Genomic DNA, 15,471 nt, shown 5'->3' with positions numbered 1-15,471 from the left:
GAACAAAAGTTAGGACAGTGTTTTCTTGTTACCCTTTCATCAAGTGCTACTTAAACAATGGTACAGACAGGAAGTGTTTCAAATTGATTTTATTATTTTCTTTTTTTTTAAGTTTTTAAAAATTTATTATTTTCTATGACAGAATAGATGCTACGAACTTTTTACAGTATGAGGGATTGAACCAAGAGCTTTGGGCATACTAGGAAAGCACACCACCAATGACTAGCCTCCCTTCAAAAATAAAGTCATTATTATGTATGTGTGTGCATAAATGCATGCTGCAAGGCATGTGTGGAAGTCAGAGGACGGCTCTGTGGAGTCAGTTCTCTCCTTCCACCTATACAGGTGTTCTAGGGGTCAAGTTCAGATTGCCAGGCTCACATATAAAGCATATTTTTTTTAAACCTGGTGAGCTATTTCACTGGTCCTTCCCCAGTCCTTTAGAAGTTTTCCCCTAAGTTTTGAACATTTTTCTTTTATGTGCATGTGTTTGTGTGTACACAGTGCAGGTGTGTGGGGGTTGGAGGGCAGCTCTAGGACCTGGTTCTCTCCTGCCACTTTGAGGAATCTGGGGATTGAACTCAGGTTGTCTGGCATCAAAGAAACTGTCACTACCCACTGAGTACACGCGTACATGCATGCAACACACGCATATACACCTTGAGTACATATGTGCACTGTTAGCTTTTTCATGGAGAATGTTAACAGGGAACTGCAGTTATATCCCCGTTGCTAGCACAGTGATTGCATGAAGCCACTTTCTCCCACTCTGTCCCAGATGGTTCACTTACCCAGTGGTGACAGCATATTTGATGTGGTTGCTTGTGGTATAGATAAACACCCCACTTTCATCCCAGGCCCCACTCTTGACTCGAATGTTCTCATGAATGTTACATAGAGCATCCAGCTTGCGGTTACAGATCACAATGGCTGTAAGAGGCAAAGGGGATGAGTGCTCTGCTGGACAGGGTGAGCGCAGTCAACTGGCAGGAAGGGCGTGGGCTCTAAGACAGTGGATATAATGAAGCCTTACCATGTTTGGCCAGTAGTGCTACGTGAGACATATCTGCTGACCAGATAACGTATTTCACCTTGGAAATCTTCACTGATGCTAGAGTCCTGGGATAGCAAGAGAAAGGTAATCATGAGTGGGCCTAATTTCCTTGTCTTAAGCTATGACCTATGTCTTTTCATCTTTATTTAATGTAAAGCTCAACTTCTCATGTAACGCCAAGGAAACATTGCCTATACTGTGGGCCAATGAGCTAAATGTTTTGGCTCACACTCTGCACTGCCCCCTTCCTCATTTGTTGCCTCCAATTACCTCCTATCATTAGGCATTTACATCTATCATTTTCACCACTAGACTTACTAAGTTCTTTAAGAACAGCAGCAGTGCTATTCAACTTTATGTTCTTCTCACTCCAAGACCTCAAAGCATTCTTTGTTCAGGTATGTACTATAAAAATACCTAAATACACAGCACCACGCTATACTGCCGGAATGTGTGCATATGGTGGTAGGATGGCCATGAAAAGAGAAAAAGGACAGCAAACAGTCTAGGAGTTAAGAGTACAAGAAACAGCTAGGCCATGTAGCAAGCTTACAAAACAGGCTCCTATTAAAGACTTCCACTCTCCCTCATCTCAGTCTGTCAGGGGCGCCTGCCATGTTACCGCTTCTGCTGGACGTCAAAGAGCGTGATGGAATCTGCATCCCGAAGCAGGAGGCTGCCTGTGCCAGCATAGAAGATCTCCTCACAGTTGGGCACTTGGATTTTTTTGGTGATCTCGTTCTTTAGATTCTTTATCAGAAGCTGAAATGAGTACAGGTGGAGTTACAAGAAGCTAATGATGTCCCGTGGCGATTGTTCCTTTAATAAAGAACTCTTCCCCCTGCCCAAGTCATTTATACATCAAGTTGGTCAATCCAAGATTCTCTCCAGGACCTTATCATTAACCTCTGACTTTCCTCTCTTCTTCCCTCATCAGTTCTCTCAATATATGTATTTACTCACCCATTCATTCATTCATTCATCTGCGCATGCGCGTGCCCGTGTGGGCATGTATGCACGAAAGTGTGGGTACACATGCATCATTGTGCCTATGTGTAGGGGTCAGAGGACAAATCAAATAAGTCAGTTCTCTCCTTCTACATATAGGTCTCAGGGACTAATTTAGGTCATCTACCTTGGCAAGGGTTCTTACCCACTGAGGCATTTCATTGGCTTCTAATTCCTCTCTTTAAAAAGAAAAAGAAAACGGGCTGGAGAGGCAGCTCAATGGTTAAGAGCACTGGCTATTCTTCCAGAGAACCCAGGTTCAATGCCAGGAACCCACATGGCAACTGTCTATAATTCCCGCTTCAGGGAATCTGACACCCTCACACACAGATGCATACAGGCAAAACACCAATTCCCATAAAATGAAAATAAAAGAAATCCTAAGAGGCTGGGCCTCTGGTGCAGCCTGCACTCTCAAGGCACTTGGGAGGCTGAGGTAGGGTTGGGATTCAAGCTCTGTCTGGCTGCAGAGTAAGGCAGTCCTAGTTTAGACAGAGCCTCGCTGCTCTCAGTAAGATCCTAAAATCATACAACAAGCAAGCAAAAAGGTTAAAACGAAAGCTGGGCATATAGTTCAATGGCAGAACCCTTACCTTGTATGAACAGGGCCCTAAATTCAATCCCAATACTTAAAAACAAGCAAACAATAACAACAACAAAAATAGTTACCTTAATCAGTTTCTTTTTTTTTTTTTTTTTTTTTTTTTTTTGGTTTTTTGAGACAGGGTTTCTCTGTGTAGCCTTGACTGTCCTGGACTCACTTTGTAGATCAGACTGGCCTCGAACTCACAGCGATCCACCTGCCTCTGCCTCTCGAGTGCTGGGATTAAAGGCGTGCGCCACCACACCCGGCTCCTTAATCAGTTTCTTAGTCAACTAAAAGAAATTAGCTAGGGCTTAAGCTTTTGTTGAGTATTTTATTGGAAGACCTTTGTTTATCCTGTGCTGGGCCAGTTACATTTTAGTCACGCATTCATGCACACGTTTATATATTTTGAGAGAGGGTTTCTCTAGGTAGCCCTGGCAGTCCTGGAACTCATTCTGCAGAACAGGCTGGCCACAAACTCAAAGAAACCCACCTGCCTCAGCCTCCAAGTGCTGGGAATAAAGGTATATGCCACCATACCTGGCTCTAAATCTATTACATTTAGTACCTGTTGGGGGAGTGGGACAACCTCCCACTCATCTAAACCATATACTTAAAATCTCATGGCTTTAGCCTCTCCAAATTCAAAAGCCCAGAGGCCCAGTAACATCAACCCAATCAAACCAACTTTTCCTTCCCAAGGGATTAGTGTGGGGCTAGGACTAGAGCCCTAGTACCCAGGATCACCCTGCTCTGGAGACAGCTCTTTACCATGCAGTATATGGGCCACTGCTACTCTACTCCCTACATTGCTTTCCACTTTTAGTCTTTTTTTTGTTTGTTTGTTTTTTGGTTGGTTTTTTTTTTTTTTTTTTTTTTTTTTTGGTTTTTAGAGGCAGGGTTTCTCTCTGCTATCTTGGCTGTCCTGGACCTGCTTTGTAGACCAGGCTGGCCTTGAACTCACAGGGATCCACCTACCTCTGCCAAGTGCTGGGATTAAAGGCGTGCACATGCCCGGCTTCCACTTTTAATATTAACTTACCGAATGCATGCGATCTAGGACAGCAAACCGGTTCCGAGCAACCCAAACCGCTGTCAGTCCTGAGGATCGTTTCCCTTCAGGGGCTGAGGAGACAAAACCAAAGTGTGGGAGCATGTGGTGAGCCACTAGCAGGTGACAGAGTCAGGTGCCATGAGCTGCCATTTTGGCTTCGCCAACTCAGCTGCTTCCTAACTAATTCAGCCATAACCTCAGGCTATTGTCAGTGACTTTTCCCCACCAAACTCCAGCCTCCAGCCCTGCCAAGCCTCTTATCTCTAGGCCAAGTGGCTGCATTTCAGCCAGCACCACATACTGGCAGAATTGCTGCCCATCTTAGGAGACAGCATACTCCATCAAGCTAACGAGCAGGGCCTTCCCAGCCAAGTGGAGGCACAGCAAGCAGCTTGTCAAAGTCTGGGACCTCCTATCCACACAGGCTGGAGAAGTGACAGAACCCCACCCCAGGCCACAGCTGCTCCGCTGCTTTTGACATGCTAATGCAGGCCTCAGATTCCGGCAGGGAGGGGCACAGTACTTCCAGCTAAATCTTGACAGGCGTGCTGGGCAATGCAGCATCAAGCTGTTGCTCTGTGAATGTCAATTCACCATTATCACCCTGAGGAGAGCTATAAAGTGTTCCTCAGTTTGCAGCTGATTAGAATGTTGAAATGAACACTCTCTGAGAAACCTGTAAAGACTATATTGAAACAGTCCTATCTGTTACAGCCGTGGAAAACAGAACATACTGGCCAGCCTTGCAGAGGTAGCAGAGGTACGTCTCTGGTACCTCAAGTGCCAAAGAATTTACAAAACACAATTTTACCACAACACATACTACTCCAGCTGCTGCTTTCTCCTCTCTGGTGCCCACCACTGGACCACACCTTTTAATTATTATCCTTGCCAGAGGATGGTAAACACAAGTTTTATTAACTGTTAACAGATATGGAACCACCACTACCACCACAACAACTACTAAGGTGAGGTGGGAGGCACCAAATCAGTTAGGAAAGCTTAACTGACTAATTTGTGAGGAAGACTTTGCTTTACGGATCCCCAATATACACAGGTGTCCTGATTCTCTCATCATCTCACTCTAAGCACATGTAAAAGGGTAAAATGAGCTGGCATACTGTGTAATTCCTGTATGAAGAAGAACCATGGGTTCTAGGCTAATCTGGGTTATACAGTGAGACTCTGTCTCATACAATACATATTCCTGCAAAAAACAAACAAGAGTATTACAATAATAATGACCTGTTGGCTCTCACAAAAGGAACACAGCTAACAAAATATTTCTCAGAATTTTGGAGGGTATAAAATACCAAAATGTACTAGTAAAAGAGAGGGCCTGTGGAATAAACTTCAGACTGGGTAAGGCCTGTAAATCCACCCAGAAGAACTGCACTGAAAAGAGCATAAATGAGATTCCAACTCATTTACAGAATGTTTTGTCAGCAAGTTCTAATAGTAAGGACATCAACAAGGGATGGTGATGATGAAAGAGGCAGGCAGGGGTCTCAGCTGGATCCTGGGATCCCAGGTGGGTCATGGGGCTGTTAGCAGCCTCATCTTTTTGACACGCAAAAGGAAGCAAATCGGATCTGGATATAGAAAGGAGAGTATAAATCCCCAGTCCCAGGATGAGACATTGCAAGACTGGAGCCACATTTTTAAATAAATGAAACTACCAGGGTGAAAGTCATATCAGCTGACAACAATCTAGGACAACATGCTGTGCTGAAGGAGAAAATGGAGAGTTTCTAATAACCAAATTATAAAATATATATATCTAGCTGGGGTAATAAAATGGAGGCACAACATGAATATTTCACACCACAATTGCCTCTGGTGCAACTGTCAGCAGCACCTGCCAACAAACAAGAGTGATATAGCCACAGTCTGGGGATGGGAAGTGCAAAACTTGAAAAGAAGTGATGATATGGGCGAGGAGAGCTGGAAGCAGAGTGGAGGAGACAAAGAGCACCTACCATCAGGATTCTGGGAGTCTGCATCTTTGGGGATGGTGTATAGATCATAGGTACTATTCTCTAAATTGCTTGCTCTCTATAGGGGAAAGGAGAAAACATGTTTAGTGAGCGGCACCAAAGACACTGTTTTTTCTGACAGAGAAAACATTCCTGCTAGACAACACTGAATGTATACTTACCTGCACCCAGAGGGTATTTGAGTTACTTCCATATGTAAGAATTATAGTGCTCAGCTGGGTGTGGTGACCCTTGCATGTAATCCCAGCACTCAGGGAGGCAGAGGCAGGTGGATCTCTTTGAGTTAGGCCAGCCTAGTCTACAAAGTGAATTGAGTACACCCAAGGCTACACAGGGAAACCCTGTCTCAAAAACAAAACAAAACCAGAAAAAGAAAGAAAGAAAGAAAAAAAGAATTATAATGCTCATAGCTATGGCACTATTTTTCTCTATCCTCTAAAAATGCAGATATTATCTGAATAAAAACAAAGATTTCTCTCTATTCCACAAATTAAAAGATGATGAACCTGGTGCCTCATCTGATTATAATGGTCAAGGTAAAAGTCTACTTGAAAAAAGAAAGGGAAAACAAAACACAACAGATCTAAGGAGACATCAGGAACTTCGTCATGAGGATATGTTAGTGTTAGATATACTGACGGACCGAGATCACATGCGAGAGGTTATTTAGGGGAAACAGTTTTCATTCAGCCACCAAGATACTACAGGTAGAATACTAAAGGTAGAATGTCGTTTCTTCATTTTTTTGTAAATTGTGTGGCAGGAAATGGGGAGGGCTCAGATAATTCTGAAGGTGGCTTCACTGAAAAGAACCCGCTTTCCAACACAGGGGTCATATGTTCAGCAAAGCACAAGGACAGAAAGGAACTCCTCTGCATGACACACAAATCCAAATGCCCTCTGGTCACTTCACACCCATAACAGGATTCTGAATGTTCACTGTTTAGTCCTTACAAAATGTCCACTAATAGCTCCAATGGCAAAGTGGACAACTTGCTTAGCATATGCCCACATGTTTAATTTTCAGTACTGGGGGGACATTCTTTTAAGAGGCTATTAAGAGTTACAAATCTGAGGAGAACCCACACACTTCATAGTTACTCACGGTGCACAGCAGCACGGCATTTTCTGCTGGATTGTAGGACATGTTGAACACTGGAAATTTGGAGCCACTGCATAAGGAGCAAGAATAGAGAAGAAGAGAATTGTTCCTTCAACGTCTACCAACCACTCGGTGCACAGACACTCACAACTTCTGTACCAAGGAATAAGATTCTGCATTTTTTCCTCCCTCCATTAAAACTTGACTACTTAATAGTTCAAACAGCAAAATACTGCAGAAGCCATATTTTCATCAGAGCTGGTGAGTGGTGATGGGTCTGCATGGTACACATCTCTCCACATAATTGCAGTGGACACCACATGTGGTTTCCCTGCCTCTTTTCTGTCCCTGGGATTGTTCACATCTTTCTGTCACAGTGGAGCTAGCGGGTGGTTATGAACCCCGCATGCTGCATGCCAGTGCTTGCTACCATGAATGTTTCAGATGCTGCAGCTGGCATTCTGGAGCACAGCTCGCTCAGCCAGGCATCCCAGAGGTTATCATATCTTCAGAGCTGACAGTTCTGGAGACATGGTTATTTGCTGTAAAGGTAGAGTTCAGATAAACTGCAACTCTTCTAAAAATTTTCAATATTTTCTTACTATACTGTACTGTAGTCACTTAGGTCTAACAGCCCAAAAGATTCCTCAAGGCATAAATGACAAAGGCAAAAAGTTATATTACCAAATTGGGCTACTCTCTACTGAGGAATTGTCTGTAATCTGCAAGAGATTTTGCAGGCATCAGCAGTGGATGCTTCACCATAGGGTCACCAGCAGTCCCAAGAGGGGACCTCACAATCTCCCCATGGATACCTCATGTCTACCATAAAGGGATTTAAACTGAGGAGGGTTATTCAGCAGGAAGTTCTTATTTGATAGCTGAGATCCAAAATGTTGGTTAAGAGAGCTCTGCTTGAGGAAGGAAGTACATTATGACAGCAGATGAAGAGGCTTGGAAAGGAGAAATAAGTCAGACTTGCCTCCGCAACTGCATCACAGCTACATCTTTAGAGCTGTTGAAATCTAGCTGACGGAGGAATCGGTCCTTTACATAGTGCAGCATATTGCCATGGACAGCATAGGCTGGCCGCTCACGTTCCAGCTTAAACACAATCATTCCACCATCATGGCCTAGAGAACAGAGAGAAGAGAAAAAACAATCAGCTGTAGCAAAAAGCACTCACGGCTAGAAACAGGAGACACACAAGGATGATTATATTCACATGCTAAAAGGGTAAGAGGCATCTACCATGGCTGGAGATGGACTGTTTCAGGACTCACATGGAGAAGCTTGGTGTGTGAGGTTATGGTGATAGAACCTTTAAGAGATGATGCTTAGTGGAATGTCATTAGGTCATTAGAGAAACACCCTGGGACTTATGTTCTCTTAGGATACTGGTTGGTGACCTGGGGAGAATGGTGCTATACAGAGAGTATCCTGAGTTCTCTCTGTGATCCTCTCTCCTGTGATCACGCTCTAGAACACTCCTGTCATGACGCTCTGTGTCATACTGTGACTGAACCAAAGGAACCATGACCAAAGGACAAACAGTTGGGACTGTTCAACCTTGAATTTTTAACCTCCAAAACGGCAAATAAACAACTGCCCCTTTTCTTTCCAGATTTATTAATTAATTTATTTAATGTCTACATGTGAGTGTCTGCATTCATGTTATGTGCACATTGCGTACGTTTGGTGCCTGGGACAAAAGGGGGGTGTCAGATCCCCTGGAACTAGAGTTAAAGGCAATGGTGTGCCACCATGTGGGTGCTGGGGATGAAACCTTAGTCCTCTGTTACAAGTAGCAAGCGCTCTTAACTACTGGGTCATCTCTCCAGCCCAAGACCCTTTTTAAAAAAATTTTTAAGCAATCTATTCAGATTACATCTCAATTGTTATCCAATCACTTGTATCTTCCCGTTCCCCCCTCCTTCCTTCTTTCACCCCATTCCCCTCCCCTAGGTCTGTGACAGAAGGGGACCTCCTCCCCTACCATATGGTCACAGCCTACCAGGTCTCATCCTGGTAGCCTGCTTATCCTTTCTCTGAGTGCCACCAGGCCTCCCCACCAAGGGGAAGTGGTCAAATATGGGGTACCAGAGTTCATGTCAGAGTCAGTCCCCACTCTCCACATAACTGTGGAGAATGTCCTGTGCATTGGCTAGAATCCGAATAGGGGCCAAGATGCTTTAAAAAACATATGTAGTGTGAGATTATTTTTGCTACAGCTATAGAAAACAGAATAATACAATATCTAAATGCATTCTTAAAGCTTTCACAATTCTTAGAACCTTTTCCAAATAATTTTCTGTTACTCATCTTCCTGCTTTCTTTTTATTGAACCTAGGACCTCAAACAAACTAAGAAAGTACTCTACCAATGAACTATGTTCCCAGCCCTGTGTGAATCTTCTCCCTCTCTCTCTCCGCTTTTTGAGACAGGGTTTCTCTGTGTATCCTTGGCTGCCCTGGATTCACTCTATAGACCAGACTGGCCTTGAACTTAGAGAAATCTGCTTGCCTCTGCCTCCTGAGTGCTGGATTAAAGGCATGCACCACCACCACCCAGCTCTTCTTTTTTTAAAGATTTATTTATTTTTATTATTTATATGGTATTCTGTAGTTGCTAGGAATTGAACTCAGGACCTTGGGAAGAATAGCCTTAACCTCTGAGTCATCTCTCCAGCCCCCCACCCCTGCAAATCTTAATACTATTTTACACCACTGTATTTAAAGACACCTTTCTGTGTATTCCCTTAACACTTTGTATGGACCTCCATTAACACTCAAGCCTCTCATCTCCACTATTCCATGTTTTCTCTGAAAGCAGAATTTACATTATCTTTCATTTTTCCTCAGCCCTTAGCAAATAAGAAAATCATAACATCTATCTGCTTAAAAAAATCAATGTAGAGGGCTGGAGAGATAGCTCAGTGGTTAAGAGTGCTGCCTGCTCTTCCAGAGGTCCTGAGTTCAATTCCCAGCAACCACATGGTGGCTCATAACCATCTACAATGAAATCTGGTGCCCTCTTCTGGCATGCAGGTGTACACAGATAGAGCACTCATAAATAAAATAAATAAACAAATCTTTAAAAGAGAGAGAGAGACGGGGAAAGAAAGAAAAGAGGGGGTGGGTGTAGAGGATGGGGAGGGCGTTGGAGAGATAGCTCAGTGGCTAAGAGCACAGTCTGTTCTTCCAAAGGTCCTGAGTTTAATTCCCAGCAACCACATGGTGGCTCACAACCATCTACAATGTGATCTGAGGCCCTTTCTGGCCGGCAGTGGTACAAGCAGGCAGAGCACTGTATACATAATAAATAAATAAATAAATCTCTCTTTTAAAAAAGAAAGAAAAGAAAAAAAGAATGTTGATTCTTATACAACCCTGTCATTTCAGCCATGAGCTCTCTTGGTTCTCTCTTTGCTCTCCTCCACTCTCTTCTTTTCCTCTCTCACTCCTTTCAGTTCAGTCTGGACGCTTCCAGATGCCTGTGGCTGTACTTTCCCTCATACCTACAATAAAATCCTTCTCCTCAAACATTAAAAAAAAAAAGAATATTAACTTTTTTCTATATATATTTGTTTATGGGAGAGGGCACATCATGATGTATGTGGGAGGTCAGAGGGCAACTTGTGAGAGTCAGTTTTCTCCTTTTATAATGTGTGTTCCAGATACTGAACTCAGATGGTCAGGCTTACTGGCAACATCTTTATCAGCTGAGCCATCTCACCTGCACAGGAATGTTAGCTTAAAAAGTGTTCATGAAATATGTAAAAACAACAACCTTTTTTTTTTTTTTTTTTTTTTTTTTGAGACAGGGTATCTCTATATAGTATTGGCTAGTTTAGAAATCATTATGTAGACCAGGCTAGTCTCCTCCTGCCTCTGCCTCCCAAGTCCTGCAATTAAAGGCATGCATCACCACACCTAGCCAATAAAAAAGCTTTTATGATTGTTACTAAGAAAATGTTTTGTGCCGGGCATGGTGGCGCACACCTTTAATCCCTGCGCTAGAGAAGTAAAGGCAGGTGGATCTCTGAGTTCTAGGCAGCCTGGCCTACAAAGTTCCAGGACAGCTAGGACTATAGCCTGTCTTGAAAAACCAAACCAAACCAAACCCAAACCCAAAACCAAAACAATAACAACAAAAATTACCAAACCAAACTAAACAAAAAAACCAAAAAACCAGTAACAAATAAAAATGTTTTGTGCTTTCCCAGTTAGCATCGTCCACTCCTTAAATAATCTCATTTTTACATTCCTACTACCTGCTCCTCACATATAAACCAGCTTCCTTTTCCTACTCAAAGTCTTCCAGTGGCTTTCCCCCCACTATCTATTTATAGTGATTGATTTATTTTTATCTGTATTTAGTATTTCGCCTGCAGAGGTCAGAAAAGGGCATCTGACCCAATGGAACCATGGATGGCTGTGAGTCTAGATGCTGGCAGACAGATCCAGGCCCTCACTAAAAGCCATAAGGGCTCTTCACCATCAAGCCATCTCTCTAGTCCCTTTCCAGTATCTTTTAATTTATTCAGAATATTAAATTCTAGCCATAGCCTACAAAGACCAAGCAAAATCTTTCCAATACCTAATGCCTTCCTATATTCTCCCTGGCAGATCTAATGCTCCCTTCCTATGCTAGGAAGCTCTCTTTTAACCCATTCCATGTACTCCGCCTATGATATTCCCCTTCTCTCTCATTCTCATTTTCCTGAGTACTCAATAAGCCAGGAATCCACACACTGTTTATCTCCCTTCTTTTCACTTGACTTTTGTTCAAGGCATTTTCAAACATATATCACTTTATATACTTAATGTTTACAGTCCATTTCTCTTAAAGCTCCACCAACACAGGGATTATTTTACACATTGCTTTGACAACAGCACCCAGACTAAGGCCTAATATTTATTATGTATTTGACAAACGAATGAATTGGACTTGGCTTCTAGTTCCTCAATCTGAGAACTCTAAATGTTCAATATTAGTCCCCTATAAGCTCCTAAAAGCACATCAAAGGGAGCGAGCTAAGGTTAAACAGATCTGGGTAGAGAAGACCACTAAAGATCACTACCTTCCAAAAGTAAGAGAGGTAAAGGTGGCGCTGAGAACTCTGCTTCTCTTTGTTATCCTAATATGACTTACTGGAGACAAAGCTAATGAAGAATCACTTTCAAATCTTAAAAACTTTTAACTAAATCAGAGAGGTGGAAGAAATGTGGGGTATATGGACCATGTAACCTGGGGAACTGGCATTGAACCGGCGAGGGGGAGCCTACTCAAATGCTGGAAATCTCAAACTTGAGACAAAAATCTCATTCAGAGACTGGTAGGAATAGGACTGCTCCCTCCCTGATTCTGTAACTACATGGCCCAGGGCTCGTAGGCCAACACCCCCCAACTCTCAAGGTAGTCATAGGTATTCATATAGCAGGCACTTGGATGCCAGTAGAGCATCGCCAGCATGCCAGCCACAGCCAATGAAATGCATTCACCCCAAAAGCTCCTCCTCACTCTCCAAGGTTCATGAAGTGCTTGCTCATCATGTACATAAGCTGATTCACTGACGATCGTCCAAGAATGGCTGTTTTCACTGAGCTATAACACTTAGGGTGCTGCTTTGGAGAGGGCTTTCTCTCTCTGGACATTCACCGCTGGACCGCTGCTACTTGGCCTAACAGCGAAGCAAGGGCCACTCACCACTCGCCACACCACTCTCACAGCTCTCGCTATCTCGTCGCTCTTACAGCACTCACGGCTCACCTCTTGTGCTCACCAATCTTGTGGCTCCTGCCTATCTCAGCTCTCACTGCCCAGCCCAGCACTGGAGCTCAAGCTCCCACTGGCACCCAGCTGTTCTTGCAGCATTGGCCTAGGGAACTGCTCTGCTTCTTTCCATCTTGTTCCTCTCGGAGAAGGGCTATAATTGTCCACCAAGCTAAAAGAGCTCTAACACTAAAAACCTGTGGAGGTCTCCTCCTCCAGTACTTCCTGCAAGACCAGGATCCTTGCAGACCCCACCTGTTCTGGACTCCACTTCATTCTTCTTGCTTAGTATATGGTGGTGCCCATACAGGGCATGGAACCAAAGAAATGGTCCTTACCTGCTGCGAAGAGGTTAAGGTTGGGATGGGCAGCTAGGACCCAGAAACGATCATGATCCCTGCGGAAAGTCTGAACCCCAGTCCTAGGAAACCAGAAGGTACACAAAAAAAACTATTAATTAAAAGTCTTCTATTGACTCTACTCCTCAACTTAAGATTTTAATTGTTACTCTCAAATAGGTTTTTTGTTTGTTTGTTTGTTTTCAAGACAGGGTTTCTCTATGTAGCCTTAGCTGTCCTGGACTCACTTTGTAGACCAGGCTGGCATCGAATTCACAGAGACCCACCTGCCAATGCCTCCCAAGTGCTGGGATTAAAAGCATGCGCCACCGCCTGGCCTAAGGTTATTTTTTTAATAGATGAAGTTATTTTTAATACATTGGTACAGAATTCAAGTTTAGGATTATCTTTGACACTATATCTATCTATCTATCTAGTTGGTTTTTGTAACTATTTCATAATTGTTCTTACTGTATGTTATTATATATAAAAATGGCCTTTATATTTAGACAGAAAACAGGAGTTGGTGGAGTATGGTCGAGTGCTTTGTATTGTTAACTACTTGCCCCCTTCTGAGATTCTCACTGCTTATGAGCAAACTGACACACCCTTATTGCTGTTTAACTTTGCCTCTCTGTTTGACTTATAAAGAAAGCTGACACGCAGACAGGGCGGAAGGTAGGTGTGGCAAAGGTTGGGGACTTTTGGGGACAGAGAGCGTCTTGGGAGACAGCAGCAGACAGACAAGGAAGAAGGATGAGAACAGCCGTGGGATAGGAAAGAGCCATGTGGGTCTAGAGGAGGAACCCTGAGATTCCACATAGAAGAAATGGCCTAGATTAACAACCTTAGCAAGTATTTTGGGATTATGGATGGGAGGTAGCCCACATAGAAATGTTAGAACAGATGGCATGGGATAGAGGATGAGAGATATTAGAAGGTAGTTTAGGGGGCTGATTATCTGCCCAGCACCAGGTAAAATAGGCTTATTCTAAAATACAACAGGTATCTGTGTCTTTTTGATTATGATAGTAGGTTAGATATTACCACCATAATAATTACAAGCCTAATAATAAACATTTATTAGGTCATACCATTAAACTAACAGCAACAACCCTGAGTACACTGTGCATAAGAGGAGTGAAGAGGAAGCCTATAAGATGACCTTAGGTGCAGTAGGGGCAGTGAGCAATGTAAGCGAAGCACCACATCAGGATGAAGTCTGTAAGGAACAAAGTGAGAAGGCTTCAAACCATCAGTTTCTCCTTCATAATTTCCTACTCTACCTTCATTTTACATTTCTTATCTCCTTAGATAAACAATGAAAGGAAGAAAAAAAACCACTCAAATTTAGAGGAGAAAAGGATATATGGAAATGTCTATCTAATAAATATTTGTTGATATCTCAGTCTCTAAGGTTCTCATTTGTTTAATTACTTTTTACAGTAGAGGGTTAAACTGAGGGCCTCGTGCATGATGGACAAGCACTTTTATCACTAAGCACTATACCCTTCAGATTTCAAAATACAGGACTTGATTTTTCTTCATGACGAGGAGAAAAAATACTCCATGTTTCCTTCCTTTTTAAAAATATTATTGTATAAGATGTGTGTGTGTATGTGTGTGTGTGTGTATGTATTTGTGTATCAGAGAAAAAGAGGGAGGGAGAGTCAGAGTCAGAGCCTACACACATGTGGAAGTTGAAGAACAATTTGTGGGTGACGTCTCTTTTTCTAGTGGTTAAGAGGATTAAAGCAGGTCATCAGACTTGAGTGGAAAAGTGACTTTTTTTAAACCTGCTAAGCCATCTCACTGTTTCTGTTTTTTGTTCGTTTGTTTTTGTTTTGTTTTGTTTTTTAAATTTTTGAGATAGGGTCTCGCATAGCCTAGGCTGGCCTCCAACTCCCTATGATCCCCCAGCCAACACCCGAGTGCTGGCATTACAGTTATGTGCTACTGACCCTGGTTTCTAATATAATTGGAAAAGTCAAAGAATAAGATAAAGGGACCTCCTCCTGGCTTAGTCATGTATCATAAATAATTCCCTTACCGCTTAGACATATCCCAGACTCGAATACTCTTGTCCTCAGAGTTGCTGAGGATCAGCTCTTGGCGAGGGTGGAAGACAGCACAAGACACATTGTTGTAATGGCCCCGGCAGGTGTCAACCTCCCATGCTTTTGATTCTGAGGAACAAAAGAAATTGTTATCACAAGTCACTAAAATAACTCTGGGATCTATAAAGCCAACATCCTTTAAAAAAAAAAAAGATCTTATTTATATTTTTCGTTATGTGTATGTCTATCTGTGTGTGGGTTTGCACACCTGGGTGTAGTACCTGTGGAGGCCAGAAGGCGGCACTGGATCCCCTGGAGCTGGAGTCACAGAGTGACTGTGAGCTGTCTGACATGGGTGCTAGGAACCAAACACAGGCCTTCTCTGGGTCCACTGACCCCCAATTTCTTGATAGGTTTTGCTATGTGGCTCAGGCTGACCTTATACTTGGGATCCTCCTGCCTAAAACCCATGCATGCTGAGGCTGTCAGGGTAAAGTGCC

General features: G+C 43.0%; 1 protein-coding gene across 2 annotated transcripts in view; it reads right to left on the bottom strand.

Annotated features, from left to right (window-relative positions):
* Positions 1-15,471, bottom strand: part of Copa (COPI coat complex subunit alpha) — a 48,849-nt gene that overhangs the window by 12,627 nt on the left and 20,751 nt on the right. Inside the window, exons 9-17 of one of the 2 annotated variants that reach the window (XM_051147919.1) lie at positions 14,965-15,100; positions 12,915-12,997; positions 7,784-7,934; positions 6,805-6,871; positions 5,682-5,757; positions 3,691-3,773; positions 1,677-1,816; positions 1,034-1,119; positions 792-957 (exon numbers count right to left, since the gene is read on the bottom strand). In XM_051147919.1, coding sequence (XP_051003876.1) covers positions 792-957; positions 1,034-1,119; positions 1,677-1,816; positions 3,691-3,773; positions 5,682-5,757; positions 6,805-6,871; positions 7,784-7,934; positions 12,915-12,997; positions 14,965-15,100 — 988 coding nt within the window. The remainder of the gene's footprint in view (positions 1-791; positions 958-1,033; positions 1,120-1,676; positions 1,817-3,690; positions 3,774-5,681; positions 5,758-6,804; positions 6,872-7,783; positions 7,935-12,914; positions 12,998-14,964; positions 15,101-15,471) is intronic. The other variant, XM_051147920.1, reaches the window with a different exon arrangement.

This window comes from Acomys russatus, chromosome 6 (genome assembly GCF_903995435.1).
Source record: "Acomys russatus chromosome 6, mAcoRus1.1, whole genome shotgun sequence".
Taxonomy (NCBI): Eukaryota; Metazoa; Chordata; class Mammalia; order Rodentia; family Muridae; genus Acomys; species Acomys russatus.
Note: the sequence above shows the minus strand (reverse complement) of the source record. Positions and strands in the feature narration are given on the sequence as shown.